The 21,095-nt window shown below is 49.4% G+C and overlaps 1 protein-coding gene across 1 annotated transcript in view; it reads right to left on the reverse strand.

Moving 5' to 3' along the window:
• Positions 1-21,095, reverse strand: part of LOC144819194 (long-chain-fatty-acid--CoA ligase ACSBG2-like) — a 364,803-nt gene that overhangs the window by 253,655 nt on the left and 90,053 nt on the right. The window contains exon 7 of the mRNA XM_078677171.1: positions 13,794-13,958. Coding sequence (XP_078533297.1) covers positions 13,794-13,958 — 165 coding nt within the window. The remainder of the gene's footprint in view (positions 1-13,793; positions 13,959-21,095) is intronic.

The following is a 21,095-nucleotide window of genomic DNA, read 5'->3' on the forward strand; positions in this document are numbered from 1 at the left end:
GCAGCCAGTTTCGAGATTTTACGTCAGGGGAGATGTGGGCTCTTCTTTTCAAGCCACTGATGAGTGTCGCTGCCGCATTGGTAGAGGCTCTTAGGGGAGCTGTAGTGGCTTCGGGGAGACCGCATAGCGAGACACTTCCATAGTCCAGCCGAGGTAGAACTAGAGCTTGACCTGCCATCTTGAAGTCCTTGGCAGGTAGGAAGGGTTTCAGCTTCCTTAGTGTATTGATCTGAAAATTTGCTCCCTTTGTTGCATTACTAATGTGCTTCTGCATATTGAGGTTGCAATCCAGCATTATACCCAATGATTTAGCTGAATCCACAGTGGTTGGTTGAACGTTGAATGCTGTAATGTGTTTGATCCAATTGTGCATTATGGAGACTTTGGCGGATAGGGCAATTAGGAGGAATTCAGTTTTTAAAGCATTCAAATTGAGGTGATTTTCTGCCAGCCATGTTTGGGTGGTCTTAAGAGTAGTGTTAAGCAGATTAATGCCGTCAAGGGTGTTGATCTTAAGGTACAGTTGGGTATCGTCAGCGTACATGTGAAATTGCACGTTGAAAGCTTGTAGCAGATTGGTGAGTGGTTCCATGAATAAGTTAAAAAGTGTTGGGGATAGCGAGGAACCTTGTGGGACTCCTAGCGTAACTGGAACGGGTTTGGACAGGGTGTTGTTGATCTTGAATTTTAAGCACTGATGTTGATAGACCCATTCTGTGATTCAACAGATCTATCAAGTTCTTGTGTTTGACCGTATCAAACGCTGAGGAGAGGTCTAGTAGGATAAGGAGGCATGTTCCGTTTTGATCAAGTATTTGTAGTGCATCATCAATGACGTGTGTCATGGCTGATTCCGTGCTGTGATTTGCACGGAAGCCTGATTGGTATTTGTTAAGAAGGTTGAAGTGATCAATATGTTTTGTCAGTTGGTGGTGAACACATTTTTCCAGAAGTTTGGCCAGGGTGGGAATATTGGAGATAGGAAGGTAATTGTTTAGGTCCGTGGGGTCAGCTGTGGGTTTCTTAAGGATGGGATACACCTGCCCCACCTTTAGGGAGCCAGGGATGCAACCTTGTAGAAGTGAACTGTTGATGATTTTGGTCCAGAGAGGTAGAAGTAATGGGGTAAGTTCTTTAACCGCTTTTGCGGAGAGAGGGTCGGTGAGGTATATATTTTTTATGCTGGGTTACCTCACTACAATTGACCCACACCGTTGAGTTTTATCAGGTGGTTTTCGAAGTTTGGAGAGAACTTATTTGTTCCATATTGAGCAAGGTATTAACCTTTTCCGTATGAGAAATCCATAGTTGGATTGACACACGCGTCGGAAACTCGAGACGCCACAAGTGGGATGATGTACTGACCCTACGGGCAACTGCCATAAGGTGATATCTTTTTGGGATTCGAAACAGGAATAGAGGAGGGACCATCGTCAAGCGGTGAAAGAGATTTTTCTCATACGGAAAAGGTTAATACCTTGCTCAATATCGAACAAATAAGTTCTCTCCAAACTTCGAAAACCACCTGATAAAACTCAACGGTGTGGGTCAATTGTAGTGAGGTAACCCAGCATAAAAAATATACACCTCGGATGAGGATTTCGGATTGGAAATACTCTACGTCTTGAAATTGATGGCGCCATGAAGAAGTTCTGGTTAACAGAACGAAACGCGTTGGCTGGTGTTTATATGGACTATTAAAAGAACATTGAATTTCATTTTTTCATCATTTTCCATGATTCAGCGCCTGTATTTATGAGAACTGTTCAACGATTTATTACTCTCCAACAAATTGTGGATATTTATTTTCGCGGCGGTGCTTTTTCATCTATAACAAAAATATAGACTTTTTTCAAATTTTTTGGATATGCTCTTGGGGACAGAGGGCATTTGAAAACTGCACGCTAGTTTACTAAGAATCAGTAATATATTTTTTGGTGATATTAGGATTGGTGCTTGAAATAGGAGTGGTCCACTGTCCAAACCTTGTTGTACAAAAAAAGGGTCGGTGAGGTGATTGGCAGGCTTCAGGGCATTGAGAAAGTTGCCTATAGCATCTTCAGAATAGGTGTAAAAGGATGACCATGCTGCGTCGTTTTTTAAAACAAACTTTGACAGGATTTGTTGTGTTGCACTTGGGGGTAAAGGGGAGGTTTTGGTGAGAAGGCAGGAGTGAGAAATTAGATCATTGAGGAGATCTTTCTTGATGTTATTAGTTATGAGCAATGAAACTACTTTATAGGCAGACTAAAGCAACTATTTATTCTTCAGTCAAATCGGTGGCAGCTGGTGACATTTGTGAGCAGTAAGGCAGATCTACTGTGAATTGCACCAGGAGTGCAATCACAGTCAGCCAGTCTATCTCTCTCATGGGGGGTAAGGCAGGGTTAGCTAAAAAACAAAAATCATGTACTTGGTGACCCCTCTGTCACCTTCCACACTACTCCCCCGTCGTAGATCAGTTTCTTCTGTTATTGTTTGCTGGCCCCACATGAGCACGATTTTGAATACGGAACTTAAATGAATAGCTGTGCATGGTGTAGAAAGCACACACATTAAATAATAAACCCACACCATCTTTCCTTGAATGTATCCATGAGTCTACAGAAACTGAACAATTCTGGCAAAAAGTCTGCTGAACATATAATGGTACATAGGAACGAAATCCTGTCACTAAAAGAATACATTCAGACCTCCGAAAAAGTGGCGGCTGTTACTTTTTCTATGCCAATAAAAACAAATTATGTGCAGCAAACTGCCAAGACAAATACAATAAACGATAAAACAATTATGAAAGAAATTAATGTTTGTAACTCTTCAAAGTATATTTTTATTTACTGGCACTGACATCTTTCATTGCTAAAAACGCTTAACCACAAGCAATGCTAAGATGCTGATTAATGGCATGCACAATTTATATTAGCTGCATTTATATGGAAATAATTTCACAAATATTTTCTGGCTGCATTTAGTCATGATAAGCCTTAACGCTTCATGCCTCGCCCTCACTCGTCAGAGAGGTCACTTCACACTCCCTGGCAGGCAGTGTCTTCAAATGTGTTATGTTATGTTAAAATATATCTAGAGCGCACTTACACCAAGCGGTTTCATGGCGCTGAGGACAAGAAGGCTGCGACCGTGGAAGGCAGTGGGAAGGTTAAAATCAACATCAAATAAACATCGAAGATGGACTGCCGGAAATGGAACACTAACAGCATCACGCACGGCTTTGTTACTCATCGCCCTGTGAGACCACATTACCGCTGCACATCTGGCACAGTCTTGCTGTGAGATCTAAGGGCTGTGTAGGTGAGGTGAAGCTGGGTATGTGACAGCGGTGGCCTCATTACAATGCTCAGAGCAAGGGCCAGGCAGTGTTAGAGCTGCTTATAGGACTTAGTCAATGCATTCTAACCGTCCTGCAGAAAAGATTGGTGGGCCAGGCCCCAAAGCCCTAAAGCAACAAGCCTTGGCATAGCCAATAGGTCTCGCTTTGGGGACCTTATAAGTATTTAGTTATGCAGCACAATATCCTTGGTGCAACATCAAGTGTTGCATGGCAAAACACTTATAAGGTCAAAAAGGCGAGACCTATTGGCTATGCCAATGCTTGTTTTAATAGAAGTCATGTAAAATAAATATCAACCATAAGGATGTCATAAAAAACGATAAATCTCAAGCTCCAGCATAACCATATATGTCATAACAGAATGCCCAGTAGCCAATCAGCAGACACATTCATGTACAAATCAGGTGAACAACCTTAACTCCGACTCTAATTCTGTGCGGGACACTGCACAAACACAGGAACAAAGCTGAAAAAAGTTTCTTGGGTATAGAACCCGACATTTCAGATATTCATATACATAACAACTGCTGAAACCACTGGTATATGCATTACACGTCTTAGGCTCTGCAGTCTGGAAACTCAGCAGCGCCCTTTTTCAGCCAAGTGGACAGATCAGCACAGCACTCTCAGGGTGAGCCTCTGGCGAGCAGCTCACAGAGACACACATGATTGTAGGTATTTCTTCAATTGACTTTGACAAGCTGTGGTGTTTTCTGTGGGTAATTCAAAAAAGCAAGCAGACTCCGTGGATTAGAAATTGTTTAAAGTAATGGCGAGGCCTATTTGCTTTGCAAGTGCTTGTTATTTTAGGAAGTGGGCCAGTCTCCATCTGAAAGGAATTCTTGACAAGACACATTCTTAGTTTGATTTCTCTGGCGAGTGCTCGCTGCCTCTCTCACCTCCTCCAAGGTAAGTACATGGCCTTGCCAGGCACAGATTGTCCAAAAGGAGAGAAAAAACAACTACATGGAATGCATTTTTTTCCAGCAGGGCATGGGAAGCGACGACTATCTGCTGAGCAGTTAAACAGAAAACATGTAGGCATCGAGACTGTTCTTTTCAACCAGAAGTAGGTGTTAGTTTCATTGCAACGGCAAGCAGCTGAAATAAACACACTGTGCGTCTGTGAATGAAAGTGTATGGGATATGGAGAGAGACGTAGGCGCAGAGAGTCCAATCGTGAGAGACAGGCCGGGAATGAAGAGTCTGAGAGATGAGAAGCGCCTGCAATAGAGTCTGAAGCAAGGTAGATGAAGATATACACTGGGGGAGAGAGTCGCACGCGCGCGAAAGTGAAAGAGATTGCGCATGCTTGTGCGCGTGAGTGTAAGCTGGACGCCGCTTTGGAAGCACTTCCAAAAGCCAGTTACTGAATGTCTCGCTGACAGCGCATGCACGCTGGATCAGCAAGACCTAAAAAACGCTCAAGAAACAAATGCTAGAAAAACAAATCAACTTTTGCACGGAGTTTCTTACAGTTCTTTTTTCTGGTCACCACATCAACCCTGGCGGACAACTGCTCTGTCAAGCTCGGGTTAAAAAACGATAACATATCAAACAAGCATTTGCAATGCAATTGGTCTCGCCTTTGGGACCTTATATGTATTTAGCTATGCAGAACATTAGCCTGGGTGCTGAAACATCTACTGTTCTTCAATATGGAGGGAAAGTAAGCACCTAACTGCGTGACACGCCAGGTATGGGAACACTTGGAGAGAAATATTGCCTTTCAGCAGGAAATAGTATGGTCCAAAGCTGTGTTTTTAATAGAAAATCAGGGCCTTCTGTGGTCATATCACTGAAAACACCAGATTTAAAAACAATATTATTGTCCATGGTTGCTCGTGAAGACAATTTCTATGGACTGGAATCTGGAGAATGCTAAAGTGATTCTGTTTTTTTACTGACCTCTGCTGGTCGTTTTCTATCAAGAAAGTTAAATAGAGGCAGTTGCCAGAAAAATTAAAAAAGAAAGTTCCTCAGCTGAACGCTATTCTGGTATTTTACTGAAGTCCACTGGTCGTTTTCGATCAAGACAGTTAAATAGAGGCAGTTGAACAGAAAAAAAAATCCCTAAGCGGAAGCAGACAAGTCCTAGGGCTGATCTCCAGAGCCCACAAAGTACATACACATATAAGTATATACTAAAGTATATAGAAGAGGTCTCGAATGCTCGACCTAAAAAGCTGGTCTTGGAGAGGGGTAACCAAAGCCCTCTTCCTACTATTGCAATCTGGCTATCCATGGGAGAACAGACTTGAGCACAGTGTAATAACAACCCACCCATAAAGGCATTTTATCTCTAACGCATGCTCTTCTTCATAAATAATTGGGTACAGCATTTGTCATACCTTTTCATAATAAACAGATCAGACTGATGGCATCTGACATACTTTGTCCCCCAATAAGCCATTCAGGCTCACACACATGAAAACTGGTGTGCCACATAAGTGTATTGAACGTGATCTGTGCACGACAAACACTCTTTCAGTTGAAGCTCCGAAATTCTGGCAAATCAAATTCTGTAGGGCAGCGGCAGATCAGTATTGGACAAAACCAAAGCCCATCTCAGTGCTGCTTCTTAAAGCTCTTTTTGTGCTGATCACATCTGCTGCGCTGTGAAGCAAGACGTAAAAAACGTGTGCTGGGAAAAGCACCATGGGCAATATTATCAAGAAAGGGCGATACATTATCGCCGCTTTTATCGGCAGGAAACTGCCGCTAAAGCGTCGATAATGGGCTTGATAATATGCCCTTGTGAATTCCCATAGAAGCCCAGGTTCTGGTGTTAGCCTGGGCTTCTATGGGAATTCACAAGGGCATATTATCAAGCCAATATCGTTGCTTTAGCAGTAGTTTCCTGCCGATAAAAGCGGCGATAATGTATCGCCCTTTCTTGATAATATGGCCCCATATCTCCTACATGGGTAAGATAAGTATAGAATATGAAGGCTCTGGAGGTTGCATGCTTCAAGCATATACTGCTAAGGCAGAATGTGGCAGCATCGGGGTTGCCTTCTTTTTTAGGTTTAAAGTATTTTATTCAGCACATCATACAAGGACCAACTTACATCATCATGGGACATTCTGTTCATGCGGATAGAGCCCCAGCTCCAACTGGAACTGTTAGATGCAGTGTATTGTACCAGTCCCCCATTGCTATACCTGGAATGCAGTGTCACAGTATGAGATACCATTTTCATTTCCAACTCCCGCCCAGGACCCCAACAACCCAACTCCCGGATCCCAACCCCCCCCCTCCCCCTCCCCATTCTACGTCCAGTGCACCAACACTATCCAAGGTGGACACCAAAGCTACCTCCTGCAGGGGAAGTGGGTCTCCCCTCAAGTCACGGGGCTTGTGCTGCTGGGCTCGTGAGCCGCATGAGGCGGAGGTACTTGGGACAGGTAATTTCCTTGAATTCTGTTAGCAGCAAAGAATGAAATGGCTGCCAAAGCTCAGAAAATTGCGTTGTATCCCCGCCACTGTTAGCGACAACTTCTCCATGCCCAACACATGCCACAATCTATGGAGCCAACCCGTGACAGAGGGTATCGTGGCAGTGCGCCAATGTATCAGGATATTTTGAACTGCTGAGCCCAGCGCAATGGCAATCTGCCTACCCCTATGGGATCTAAGGGGGTACATCAGCCCATTCGGGAGCCCTAGCAAGGTGTAAGCGGGGAAGCGCGGCAGTTCAATGCCAAAATGCGTATCAATGTCGTCCGGCACATCCTTCCAGTACGTTTCCAGGAGTGGGCAGTCCCATAGAATGTGTGTAAGTGTACCTCGGTGTCCGCACCCTCTCCAACATGTGGCCTCCTTGCTACGGTCAAATTCGTGAACCCGTTCTGGTGTACAGTACCAATAGGTGGAAACCTTAGTCAATGTGTCAGTGAGACCCATATGGTACGCCAAATGCCTTGCTCTATAGGATATGTTCTCCCATTCCTTAGGGCTCAGTGTCCTCCCCAACTCCCTTTCCCATCGTTCTCTCCCCGGGTTATTTAAATGTGTGGACGGAGGTTGTAGTAACTTATAAAGATCTGTAATCAATTTTGAGTCCGAGGTACGCGTAAGCAGCCACTGTTCATAAGGTAAAAAGCGCCTATCCGCTGTCTCCCTCACCTGCGGCTGAAGAGCCCAGTGACGGGCCTGCATATAGCGGTGCCTTTCAGTCTCAGGAAGTGAAAACTCCTGGCGAAACTGCGTGAAGGGGATCACCCCTTCCTGATCGTACAGATGACACAGGGCTCTACATCCTGCCTGTCTCCAGCATGCGAATGCTCCCCTTTCCATACCTGGGGTGAAGTCTGGATTGTCCACCAGCGGCGTGAGCGGCGACGGGAAGGAGGTGAGGCCGCATGTGGTGGCAGTGGCATCCCAGACCCGCAGTGGCACTCTCGTAACAAAGGAGGCGTACAAATTCTTGGGCCGGAGAATCCGGCGCAAAAACGGGACCTCCTGCAAAGGCCGCCCCGCCACCGCCTGACCCTGGAAGAGCCAGTGCTTGTCGGACTCCCACCTACTCCATTCCACGAGGTAGCGTAACTGCGCCGCCCGGAAATACCTACGAAAGTCAGGTATCCCCAGCCCTCCCGCCTCAGGGGCCAATAATGAGAAGGTTCTACGCATTCTGGGTTTCTTCCCCTGCCAGATAAAGGGCGAAACGTCCGCTTGTAGCTGCGGGATCCACCCAACCGGCGGCTGGAGCGGTAGGGCCCGAAACAGATAAAGCACCTGCGGCAGAACCGTCATTTTAACAGCGGCTATCCTGCCCAACCAGGAGAGGGTGCTGCGATTCCAACGGCCCAGTTCCTCCTTGATTTTAGCACCCAGTGCCGTGTAGTTGGCCGACACCATGGCCGGTAAGGTGGGGGCTATCTGGATCCCCAGATAGGGTATCGCCGCCGACGACCAAATTATGGGGAATCGGCCCTGTAGGTAGGTCCTAGTGGCTGGTTCAAGGGAGACATCTAGAGCCACTGACTTCCCCATATTCAGTTTAAACCCCGCGACCGCACCAAAGGAGGCCAGCTCCTCGATGCAGGCCGGTAGGGCCGTCCGGGGCTCGTCAAGCGACAGGATGACATCGACAGCGTAGAGGCTTATAGCGTGTGTAAAACCTCCCATCCGCACCCCCGCCACCGCCGGGTTGTCCCGCACCCGTTGGGCGAACGGCTCCATATAAAGAGCAAAGAGCAGGGGCGAGAGTGGACATCCCTGCCTAGTGCCCCTTTCGATGTTAAAGTCACGAGAGGCGTACCCATTCACGCGAACCACTGCAGTCGGCCGTCTGTAGCAGTTGAAGATCATGGAGCGGAATTTGTCCCCTACGCCCGCCTTCACCAGCACTTGTTCCAAGTAAGGCCAGTGCACTCGGTCGAACGCCTTCTCCGCATCCACCGCTAACATCATTCGTTCCCCCGGGATCCGGGAAGCTTTCTCAAGCAGGTGGACGATCCGTTTTGTGTTGTCAACCGTCTGTCTCCCCGGAACAAAACCGGCCTGATCAGGATCAATAAGACCGGATAAGTGAGGGGCCAGGCGAGCGGCTAGGATCCCCGTGTACAATTTTAGATCAACATTCAGAAGAGATATCGGTCTGTAAGATCCACAGTGCTTCGGGTCTTTCCCGGGTTTGGGAATTACCGTGACGGAAGCCCGTAAAAGATCAGGCGGGATGGCCCCCGGTGCAGCAAACGAGTTGAAAAGACAAGTAAGGATAGGGGCCAGCGACGTGCAAAACGTTTTGTAGAAGAGCGTGGTATACCCATCCGGGCCTGGCGCTTTGCCATGTTTAAGCCTGGCGATGGCAGAGATCACCTCTTCTATCCTGATATCCCGGTCCAGGTGTTCCGCCTGCAGGGGGTCCAGGGAGGGCAAGGTGACCGAATCTAAATATGCGGTTACAGCCGGTTCATCCAGCGGCTCCCCAGTGTAGAGATCTTCGTAAAACCCGCGGAAAACGGCCGCGATGTGGGCATCCTCAGTCTCCACCGTCCCCGTAGGGCTATAGATCTCCTTCACTAGCTGATTCTGGCGCGCCACTCGGAGTCTGTTGGCTAGCAACTTGCCGCAACGGTCTCCCCCTGTGTAAAAGGTGTGGCGCAGCCGGAGTGCGGCGTAGTCCGCTCGGTCCAAGTCCAGAGCCGCTAGGGCCTTTCTTGCCCCTTTGAGCTGCCTCCATATTCTAGGTGCCCCCGTTCTGCGATGGATCTGTTCAAGCTCGCGGACCTTATCGGTGAGTTCTTCCCTCTTAGCCTGCCTCTCTTTATTTTCGGCCGAGGAGATTGCTAAGAATTCCCCCCTAAGGACCGCCTTTAGGACCGCCCACTGGGTAGCCCGGGTGGTGTCAGAGTTGTCATTGTGCGTCAGGAATTCCCGGATTGCGCCCTCAATACGATCCACCACCACCTTCCTGTGCAGCAGGGTGTCACGTAGGCGCCACGTCCGGGGGGGGAGAGCCGCCGGAGGCAAACTCAACATGGCCTCGACCGGAGCATGATCCGATAGGGACAATACTCCCATGTCCGATCCCGAGACTAGCGCCTGCACCGGAGACGTGACCAGCAGGTGGTCTAGCCTCGCGTACGTCTTGTTCGCCTGGGAGTAGTACGAATAGTCTCTGTCTGCGGGGTGCAGATGACGCCAGAGGTCAAGGAGACCCACCTCCGCTAGCCACCCCTTACAATCTGCCGAGAACTCCCCGACCTGCGGATAGCGCTGTGCCGACCTGTCCGTAGCAGAATCAAAGACCATATTAAAGTCTCCTCCGATAATAACATGCCTATCTTGCGAGGCAGTGATATCCTCAACTGCCGATTGTAGGAAACATTCCTGTCGTTCATTAGGGCTGTACAGGGATCCAATTGTAAAAATAAGACCCCCGATCCTAAACCGATACGCTAACAGTCTACCCTTCTGTTCGGTGAGTTTGTGGAGGACCTCCCCTTTAAAGTGACTGGCCACCAGTATTGCCACCCCCGCCGTCTTAGTGGTGCTGGATGAGAAGAACTGTGATGGGAACTTACGGGAACGCAGCCTATGTGTGTCTTGCGGCAGCAGGTGCGTCTCTTGAAGGAGACATATGTCCGCATGTGTATTCTCAAGGAGAGAGAGCACCGCTCGCCGTTTGACAGGATTGTTCAGACCCCTGACGTTCTGGGTAACTACCTTAAAAGTGTTAGGGAGCATAAAGAAAATTAAGGTAGAAGGCATGTGGAACCCGCCCGTAGAAGGTGGGGCGCATAGGCGCCCAGAACGGTACAAAAGGCAGCAAGGCCAAGAAGGAAATGTATGTGTGCGTGCAGCTTCCTGGCTCATGCAAACTAAGGTGTGTGACCGTAGCAGAAGAGCAGCGACTGGGTAAAGTGTGTGTGATTAGTACACTGGATGGTCCCTCCCCCCCCCAACAGCCCTTGAACAACCCCCAACTCGTGTCCCCAAACATCTGAAACGAAAACCCCCCTTCCCAACAATCCCCACCTCTCTCCCCCCATGCCCCGCAAGGAGTCCCAAGGTCTCATAGTCCCAGTCCGGTCCTTCAAGGACAAGACCGTGGTCGAATAAAGTAGTGGACGTCCAGCCACCGCATTCCCGCCCGCCCCTCCCCCCCCATAACCCCCAAACCTGCATCATGGTAAGGCTGTATCCATCTCCCCCCGGAGACAACTCAAGCCGTCAGCGTGGCAGTGTTGGTGTTCGTGTCCCTGGCTGCCTCCTGCACCGTTCTGGCTATGCCGGACCGGATGGTGGGTGAGTCTGGACGGGTGGAAGAGGCAGAGGGCCGGCGGTCCGGAATTCGTTGCCAGCCGTCCCTGGTGGAGCGTCTGCGACGCGGCGTCGATGGAGGTTCGTCGGACGCGGTGATGCCCAATACCTCGCAGGTGTCCTGGAGGGAGCGGAGCTGATGTAATGTGCCATTCCAGCGAAAGATAAGTCGGAAAGGGTGCCCCCAAGCGTATTGCGTATCATGGCTCCTCAGAAAGTCAGTCGCAATTTTAAATGCTTTACGCTTCTGAAGCGCAATCATCGATAAGTCTTGGAAGAGTGCGATCGGGTGCCCCCGGAAGTGCAGTGATTGGTGCTTCCTCGCTTCTCGGAAAATTCGCTCCTTAAGCGGGTAGTCCGGCAGGAAGGCTAGGATGTCCGGCGGTGGCGCCGAACCTCGGCGCGCCAGACCTACCCTGTGTGCCCTGTCTATTCTGACGGGAAAGTCCTCCGCTTCTCCCAGTATTTCACTGAACATGCACTGGAGGTACGCAGCGACGTCTTCCCCTTCCTCTTTGGATGGCACTCCTCGGACTCTGATATTATTGCGGCGGGAACCGTTCTCCAGGTCCTCATTGTGTGCCTGCAAGTCCAATTGTTGATCACGCAGGCAGAGGACTTCCTGCTGCAGATGTTCGATCTCCACGTCTCTGGAGTGACCAGTCTCCTCCATCGTAGCTACTCTTTCACCTAGGGTGTCCACCTCCCTCCGCACCTCTCTGACCTCTCCGGCCACTTCTTGCTTCAGCGTTTGAAAGTCATCTCGTAGGGAGCTGAAGAGCGACTCCAAGAAGGATCTGGTGACCGGTGGTTCTCTGTCCTCAGCTTCCTGCGGTGTCCTCGAAGGGCCCGGGAAATGTTGCCCCTTGTCGGGTTTCGACGACCCTCTACTCAGCATCTCAGGCAACGTTCGGTCGCCCTTCTTGGCTCCTCTGTTGCCAGCCATCTTCGAGGGAACTGACGCGTGAGCGGTATCGTCCTGCCTGCTGGGCCGCGTCTGAGGGCAGACGTGAAGCAAGTAGAGTCCAAGCGGAGTGGGCACTCCTGTAATCGGTGAGGTTCAGAGCGACTCCCTCTTGTGCCGGGTATAGACCCTCCTTCCGGTAGGCCGTTGGTGGTAAGAGCACCGTGGTTCCCCTCCGCCGCTGCCCGGACCCTTCAGGCGATGCCCTGTGGTTTCACCACACTCCCGTGGCCGCACGCGCTGGGGCCCTGCGCAGTGCGTCTGCACCAAGTGACCGATTCTCTCCACTCGCCCCCTCCAAGGTAGTCCGTGGCGTCGCAGGCCCTGTCGATTCCCAATGGTGATCCACTAAGCACACGTGGAGACGGCCTCTCCACTGTGATGCGGGTTGGCGCGACAGCTGGCGAAATTTGGCGTGAACCAGTGCCAAATCGTACCTGGTGGTCAGCGGTTCAGGTCCTCCGCTCTGCCACACGATTCCCGCCTGTCCTCTCTTGGGGGCGAAAGTCGGTGCCTCACTGCTCTGGACCAGGGGAACGGCGGCTCCCGTTGTAGGACGTCCCCCGGTCTCCCGGGAGAGTTGCACTTCCGGAGCGGTTAGTCACGCTCCCCTGATTCATCCGGGACAGTTTCTCGCGTCACCCCCGTTAATGGGCTCAGGGCAGAGGCACAGAGTCTATAGGAGGTGCTGTTGCGGGTCCTCCGCCGTCAGGGCGTCTGCAAGATAGTGTGGAGCGGGGGGTAGTCTCCCCCAACCGCAGGCCGCGGCCCCGGAGGCGCCGGGAGGCACACCCGGGAAGCGCCCGGTTCACCCCAGTCGCCCACCGACTCCGGTGCCCACCGACACTGCGGGGCCCGAAGCGGGAATGCAAGGGTCCGCTGGGTGGAGCGTCCGGATAGAGCAACGCCTCGGCCCAGCTCTTCAGGCCTCCGGGCTCCGCACCGGCCCGGCCTCCGGCGCCTCCCCTCGCTGCTGTGAACGCTGGAATTCAAACGCGCCGTCCCCGCCGCTCGGGCTTCGTTGTGCCCCTCACCACCAGGAGTGCGACGATGATAAGCTGGCGCCGCTGTCTAGTCTGCGGCAGAGGTCCGGAGCGCCACGGCAGCAGGCCGCGTCCCCGGCCTCGCGTGACGCCTTCCGGTCCAGCAGGATCACGGGCTGGTGTCGCCTTCCACCGCTGGCGACGGTCTCCCAGCCTTCCAGCGCTTGGGTAGGGCAGTCGCTGCGGGCAATTGGCGGTCCGCTGCTCGGCGACCTCAGCCCCGGTCCGCTCCGGGCTCGGATCGGGTCACCTCACTGGTTGGCCATCCACGAGGCACACGTAATGGCTGCCGTCTGGGAGTCGCCGCTCCCAGGGGTCCTTCAGGTGTCGTGTGGGAGTCGGGAGGACGCCCCCCAGTGAGCCACCGGAGGTTGCGGGGGTCCGTAAGTGCTCAGGTGCGATCCAGGGGGGAGACCAGTGCTTATTCATGAGTTAGGGGCCTGAGGGTGGAGGAGCTCGCAGTGAACGCGTCCGTTCAGCTCGCCATCTTGGCCACGCCCATGCCTTCTTTTTTAAAGGTGTTTCATGGTGTGAACCACCAAAATGTAGTGATCGAGTCCTCATGGCTCACTGTGAGTGAGCAAAAGTGGGAGCTTAGACACTCATACATTACACAGTACATCTCTGATCACAGCACGTACAGATGTTAAGCTGAGAAATTACCTTTAATGCATCCTTATTTGCAAAGTAGGTGGTCCCTCCAAGGTATATTGATAGCCAGATGTCGAAGAATTGTGCAGCCACATGACTTAGTGGCAGGTAACTGACAACAATCTGCTTTTCTTGAAGGCCCGACTGTTTGCAGAACATTTTAATTAACCATGTGATCTAAACACCACAAAGAGAAGGAAAGGCAGAATTTGAGTAGCTGAAGATTTCATGGGAACAACAGTTTAAGATTGTCAACAGGTTATTTCACTTTGTAGGTAACACCCACCTGGAGCTACAAGAGATAGCTATGCACTCTAAAAGCAACTTCTTAAATATTTTCACAGTATTTGGGAAAGGCGAGAGTTTACTTCGGGGAACAGCCATGACAACGGGGGGATTACCCCACACTGCCATTACATCGCAGGGATTACAACGAAAGTCGTTACAACGACTTTCGCGGGAGAGCGCTGTTGGACAGGGACTAGTTTAATTTTCTATCCAACACCTTCCCTACTGTCAACGTGGGCTGGAGTTGGAATAGAAAATTAAACTATTCCACTATCCAGCGCCCTCCAGCGAAAGTCGTTGTAACGACTTTCGTTGTAATCCCCGTGTTGTAATGGCATGCGGGGTAAAAGCCCGCGTTGTAATGCCATACAACCTTTACTTCTACACCTCACACTCTCTCACACTTACACATGCTTCACTATCAGTCTCTCATTCTTCTATCTCCTTTGCCATTCAGACAACCATACAGGGAAAACAAACGGATAATGCAGAGATAAAAGACTCAAAGAAAGGTAAGGCAGAATTGGAAGACAATAAAGGAATAAAAGAAGCAGGATATTAAACATAATCATAAAGGACCAGTTCTTGGTGCGCTCATGGCTCATGGCCCGCGCAATGCTCTGCATATTTGACTACGGTGGACCTTTTCACTGTATCAGCTGACTACATTCAGAATTCAGTTGTGATTCCTCAACTTCACATGCACAATCCCACCCTATTCTTATGGCACTCATCACATTTTATGTTTAGTTTAGACAATGTAGGCCAGTCCCTCACATGGTCTGATACCTGAACTATCACCCACTCCCCTTCTACCACAGGTAATTGTAATAGATAAACACACTCTATATCTCCTTTAACCTCTATGTAAGACCTGGCATCTTTTGGCATGATTCCCCCTGTCTTTTGGCTTCTGGTTTCCTGTTTCTGACTGTGTGCTGAACTTCATTTTTGCCGGTTTTAGGAATTGGGGCACTTTACATTACTGACCACTGCAAAGGTGTATGTGTTCTATGTCTAAAATGTATTGGCATTTGGTTTCTCCATGATTGGCATATTTGATTTACTAATAAGTCCCTAGTACAGTGCACTGTGTGTGCCTAGAGCTTGTAAATCAAAAAGATTCAAAATTCACTTTCACTACAACAATGACTATCTCTCCCATTCTAGCATTGGAGCTGCCTTACAACATTTTACAAGTCTACTTTCCAATTGGGAGCAGATTGTCAGGGGACACGGTAACGCCGCACGCACAGGCACTTGATGATCGGCTCCTGGGAGAACTACATTTCCCGGCAGCGTCGAGGGATGTCTGAAGTCAGGCGCACCACGACACATGACACCGGGAGACCCGGGATAAGGCAAGGCAGCGGCAGAAGACACTGCCGATTATTCCTGGGAGTCCGGTTCGGACGCTGGCTTTTTCTGCAGTATACCTAGTCGGGTAAGGGTGCCATTAGGCACCGTTTTGTGTTGTTATCCTTTTGGAGTACCAGGAAGGTTTATCCGTACTTATCCAGAGCACAACTGGTGTTAGTGTTCGGCACCCTCTTTCCCTACGTTGGCGTGCTCTCGTCACTGTACCAGTTGTCCACAGAGCTCTTGTGAGGGAAATAGAGGTGCTTTTGATTATAGTGACCTTTGCTCAACCATACACTTGTAAGCTCCTCCTCGTGGGGGCCAGAGGGGGGTTCTCATTTTGTCTTCCCTGTTGGCGAGTTCAGGACATTGGGCTCATGCAGGGAAGAATCCATTGGCCTTCTTAGTGTTGGGCTAGAGTTATAGAGAGAGTGATTTTGAACTCTCAACTTTGTTCTTATGTTGATATCTGAAGTCTTCCCTGGATCCAGTTAATTGATTTGCTTAACTACGCAGGTCACAGTTTACTGATGGTGTTTCTGAGTTTTCTTGCATCTCATGTTCATGTCTTACGTGACTCACAGTATCGTGCACCTTCTACTTTTACCTCCACAGGGGTGAACTAAGGCAGGTGATCCTTCTGATCTAGAAGCCCTCCTTCTACTATAGCACGGATAGGTGTCGCTTGTAGGGAGGGAAAGTTACACTTACAAATACAGGGAGGTTAAACAGGTATGCTGGGGTGTTGGCCTCATATATGTTTTTGTGTCTTCCAGTATATGTGTAAGTAATTGTGATTACATGCTCAGCAACCATGTCAGCCAGAAACCTTTTCTTCCTCTACAGGTCAGTAGAAGTATAGGTACATTTGAGCATGTAGGGAGTAGGGAGATCTCAGAAAGGTCTAGGTGGTAATCTGTTATTTTGTATTCACAGGTCTCCCTCCCGCTGTCCCCATCCTTCCCTTCCCCCGCTTGACCATCCTTTAGTCTGTGTGTATTGTATATCCAGACTTGGGGCTGTCGAGAGGTGGACCCCTAAGAGCATTGGTTAGATCCTGAGGATACGTTCAGGCCTGGGTCACAGATAAAAAGTTTGAGTTTGGTCTCTCTGGGCTCACAATTTAAAAACACATCTGTTAGTGAAGTTGGGTTTTAAAATGCAGGTCTGTTAATGCCACTTTTAGAAAGTTGGAATTTTCCTACTTTAACCATTCAGTGCTTCTGCCTATTCCACGAATACATGTCTGGGTTGGATGACAGTTGGGCTTTGTGAGTTCACTTGAAACAGTCACACACAAAGGGAGCTGAGGTATGCCCTGCATATCCTTATGGCCCATCACCAGGCCGATAGGTCTTCCTGAGCTAGAGTGGTGGGAGGAGTTGATACCTGCACTTGAAAAGGGCTTTTTTTAATAAACCTTTTATTTAATAATTTTCATCTTGTGTAACAAACATTACGGCTTCTGATAACCATGATATAGACATGAGCCAGTCTGGCATAGTGATCTCTCTTGTCCCTGCACAATATAAAAACAACAGGTGGATAAATCCTTGGTAGCACACAATTATAGCAAGACTACATATTTCAAGTATAATGCAATAGTTACATTCGGGACATCAGGGGCATGTTTTAGCAGGCATGCAGCACCATATTACTACCATATCACTTAAGTCGCATGTCCCGAAAACTTGAGCAGTAATGGTGAAATAGGGAACCACAGAGCGTAGAACAGTGACATTTGAATGCATTTCATATATCTTTGGCATGGAGGGGCGGAGCTTGGGACCTGAATAGGGATTTGCCTGTTCCCACACAAAGAGCTGCATACCACCCTGTAGTGTGTCTGGAGCCAGGGCCAGGAAGGGGAGGGTCTTGTGCACTACAAAGACCTTTCTTTGAAATCTCCCTATTTCAAAGTCTAAAACGGGTATAGGTACTGGACCTTCGACAAGATATACTTAGAACACTTCCGGACTGAGAACATTCTGCCAGGAAGAAGGGCTGTTGTACTGCCAGGAGAGACTGTCACTTTACTGCTTACTTTTCTGTATTGGCCTGCTGTTTGCTGCTTCTTGTCTGGAAGTTAGAGGATTACACTTTGCTCTATGCATCCTGCTTTCAAACTTTTTCCAAGGGCTTGAGTTGAGCATGCCTCCTGTTAGTAGTCTCAGGGCCATTCAATGCTTCACCTGCAACACCTGTGCTCCTCTGCTGAGATCCCTACTCTGCCAAGAGGTGCCAAATCCAGTTCCTTGGTACTTGGAAGTGAGTTTCCTGTGCTAAACAAAGACAAACCACCACATCGACTTTGAGTGTGACTTTGGTTCTGGTGTCTCTCTTTGACACAGTGCCGCTGCCTACAGCAAAGCCGTGGTCTCTGCTCAACGCAACAACCGTGACTTACAATGCACACCCCAACACCAGCCTCCGAAACTCCTCCACAGCATGAGTCTTAAGCACCGCCTCACAGACATCCGTGACGCCTGACTCAGAGGCAGCACCAGTGGCCCCGTGTTGTGGCATCGATACCGTAAAGTTGCCTCATCGCAGTTTAACCATTGACACCTCACAGCTATCAGAACAGACGTCTTGCCATCAACGCTGTATCACCTCCCCTGTGCCCTGCAACATCCCTGGGTGTCAGCGGCTCAACGACTCTGCACCTCCTCCAGGAACTGATGCCTCACTTGCCTCAGAAACACCTTACCTCCATTGTACAACTGACCGTCCTGAACGCCGGCATGCCAATGACCTGTATAGCAGTAAAGAACAGATGCAGCAACGGCCTCAGCGACGCCTCACCTCCCTGGCTTCGCAATGTCTTTGTTTTGTTATCATTTCCAAGGTACTCTAACTGCAGCCTGAGAACATGAGCTGACTTTAGACACCTTTCTCAGCTACTGCTATGAATGTTCAACAACTAACAGGGGGGGCCTGCACGTGGCTGTTAGCTGTGGAACAGTCACAGCAACAACTGTGAATCAAAGACTTCGGATCCTTGGGGATTTCAACCCCTTCGAGTTCCGAGAGGTCTTTATTAGTTTGAGCCTAGGCAGCGCCTATGCTGTCTCTTCGAGACCTGTTGTATTCAGCTTTAACTCCACTTTTGCCTTTTATTCGCTACTTTGATTGCTCTTCGAAATATCTTGGTTTCTACTGGTTAGTTGCCCCTCCTTGCCAGCCTTTCTCTATTTAGTTACCACCCACAGAGCAATGCCTAACTACTCAGTAGCCTTCCACAGGAGAGCTTATCTGTCAGTTCAGGTGCACTCTTCCTTTACTTTCCTACTCTTGTTACTTGTGGAGTGGTGTGGCTCACTGGTTAGAGGCGGCAGACCTGGAAACAGGAGTTGGCCCGGGACCAGGGTTCAATTCCCGACGCGGCAGGGTCGTGGACCAGGGTCAGCGGACTTGATAATTCTCGCTTTGGTGCCTACTCTAATCAGGGGTTCCACTCGGCAACTCTGGGCATTAGCTTGCCTAATCTCCACAACGGCCCCATCAACGCCGGGGATGCCTGGCTTCACCTTGGGGACTCCCAGTAGGGACCATCCCACAGGGAAAGCCAGGACGGGTTCCCCAGCGGTATACTGCGCCAGGATACTCCGGTAGTAACTGAGCGCGTTACAAAACAGCTTATAACATATAACATAACATATAACATAACATAATGCAGCTTCCCCGCTGCTTGCTCCCTCCCCCAGGAAAGTATCATGCAGAGAGATTCAGAGCACATGCTTGCTGTGCTTTTCATTTCCTGGGGCCATCCCCTTCAGTTACCGCTGCAGCCTCTTTCCTCCCGGTGGCAACATGCAGGGCCGGCTCTAGGGCGGTGCAATCGGTGCCACCGCACTGGGTGCTGACCTTGGGTGGGGGTGTCATTTTTGCAAGGATATAAACATTTTAAAAGCACCTGCTGCTGCATTCCTGGCCTCTAGCAATTTTCAGGCATCAATTAAAATGTTAAGATAACTCCTGTGATTAATAGTCTTCCTGAAAATAGACCGGAGGTTTGTCTAGTGGAAATTTTGACTCATGGAAAGGCAGAGCAGAGGGTTAAAATGCCTGCTGCTAAGAACGTGTACCATGCAGTTCACAGAGTTCATATAATGTAAATAGGTCAGTGGGTTACTGCTTCTGTAAAATAGCTCTTTTTGTTACTTTTTGTTTATAAGTCAAAATTCTAATATAACATTGAGCTATTAATCATCAAGGAGCTGCATGCAAACCGCAAGGTATATGTTAGAGTTATATGTTATTTTTTCACAGTTTTTCATTATCCTAATCGTCCCAAAAGGGTTCATTTGGGTAGAAAACAATTCTTAGTACTAAAGAGAACCCATAACAATGGTTTTACATTTTAAATTCTGAATGTGTGCTTTTCCAGGATATTGACTCTTAAACTATATTGCCTACCAGTATCAATGACATGTCATGCCTACACGACACCTTGTAGTCCTGCCTGATGTAACATTTCCTATACACTGATTTACACACATATGATTGTCTCTGTGCAATGTGTGTGTAGTGTTAAGTGCTCAAACACCTTACACTGGTATGAGTGGTGCCATAAAACTAAATGAGACAGCGATTATGGAGACTTGAGGAGCACTGTTAAAGGGTGCTAGTGAGAGAATCCTTGGCAGAGGTGGTCATTGGGGGGCGCCAACAAACATTGTCGCACAGGGCCCCACCAGTGTTAATGCCAGCCTGGCAACATGGCCACCTCTATGCCGGTGCAGTGCTCACACTCAAGCTCACGTAGAGGCAGCACAACAGGAACCCCTCTCAGCCCCACAAACCTTTCACAGCTGTAGGAAAGGGAGGAGATGCACCTCGTCAATGAACTTTCTGAATATGTTCCCATTGCCCTCAACACCCACATTTGCATGAAAGCTAACTGCACAAAGATGCATCATGTTTAAAATACATCTCTTTTGCACACGCTGCTCTCGTAAAAACAATTAATCTGTTCTGGAGTTGCTTGTGCCTGAAACGCAGAGTGCTGCGCTCAATCTTTAGCTGTGCACGCCCCCTCGCCATGTCCTCAAGCATGTGCCAGACGTCGGCCAATTCTGTCTCGTAGAGCTGGCGTGAGCTCAATCTTTATCTGTGCGAGCTCCCTTGCCATGTCATCAAGTATGTGCCAGACGTCGGGCAAGTTTGCCTCGTAGAGCTGGCGCAGGCCAGTGAGCTCTCGAAAAAGCACCTCCTCATGCTCCGTCACCTGCAGCCGGAGTGCGTTGTTTTCTGAAATGAGGCTGCGCTCCTTGTCGATGCAGATTGCCAGTTGGTCGTTGTGCACATGAGAACAAGTACAAGTGGAGAGGTTGCAGCTGCATTGCGCGAAGGGGACTTGATTTAAGTAGTGAGGGTAGTCAGTTTGAATGGGGTAATATTAGTTGGCAATGGTGGGTAAATGTAGTTTCACTTGGGTCGCTTGCCTAATTTGTTTATTTTGCTGTGGGCTCTTTCTTTCCGTTGAGGGATGTCCCACTCTGCAGTTACCGAAGGGCTCAGCCATTGCTCAGGCCGGGTGTGCTTGGGGCAGTTTCACGCTCCAATCGAGCCACGCACTGCTTCGTTCCCCCGGGGCACAAGCAGGGACCTCCTTGCTCGTTCACGTGTTTTTTGTGCACTCTCCAGTGCCCCCAGTTGCTCCAT

This window comes from Lissotriton helveticus, chromosome 2_1 (assembly GCF_964261635.1).
Source record: "Lissotriton helveticus chromosome 2_1, aLisHel1.1, whole genome shotgun sequence".
Lineage (NCBI taxonomy): Eukaryota > Metazoa > Chordata > Amphibia > Caudata > Salamandridae > Lissotriton > Lissotriton helveticus.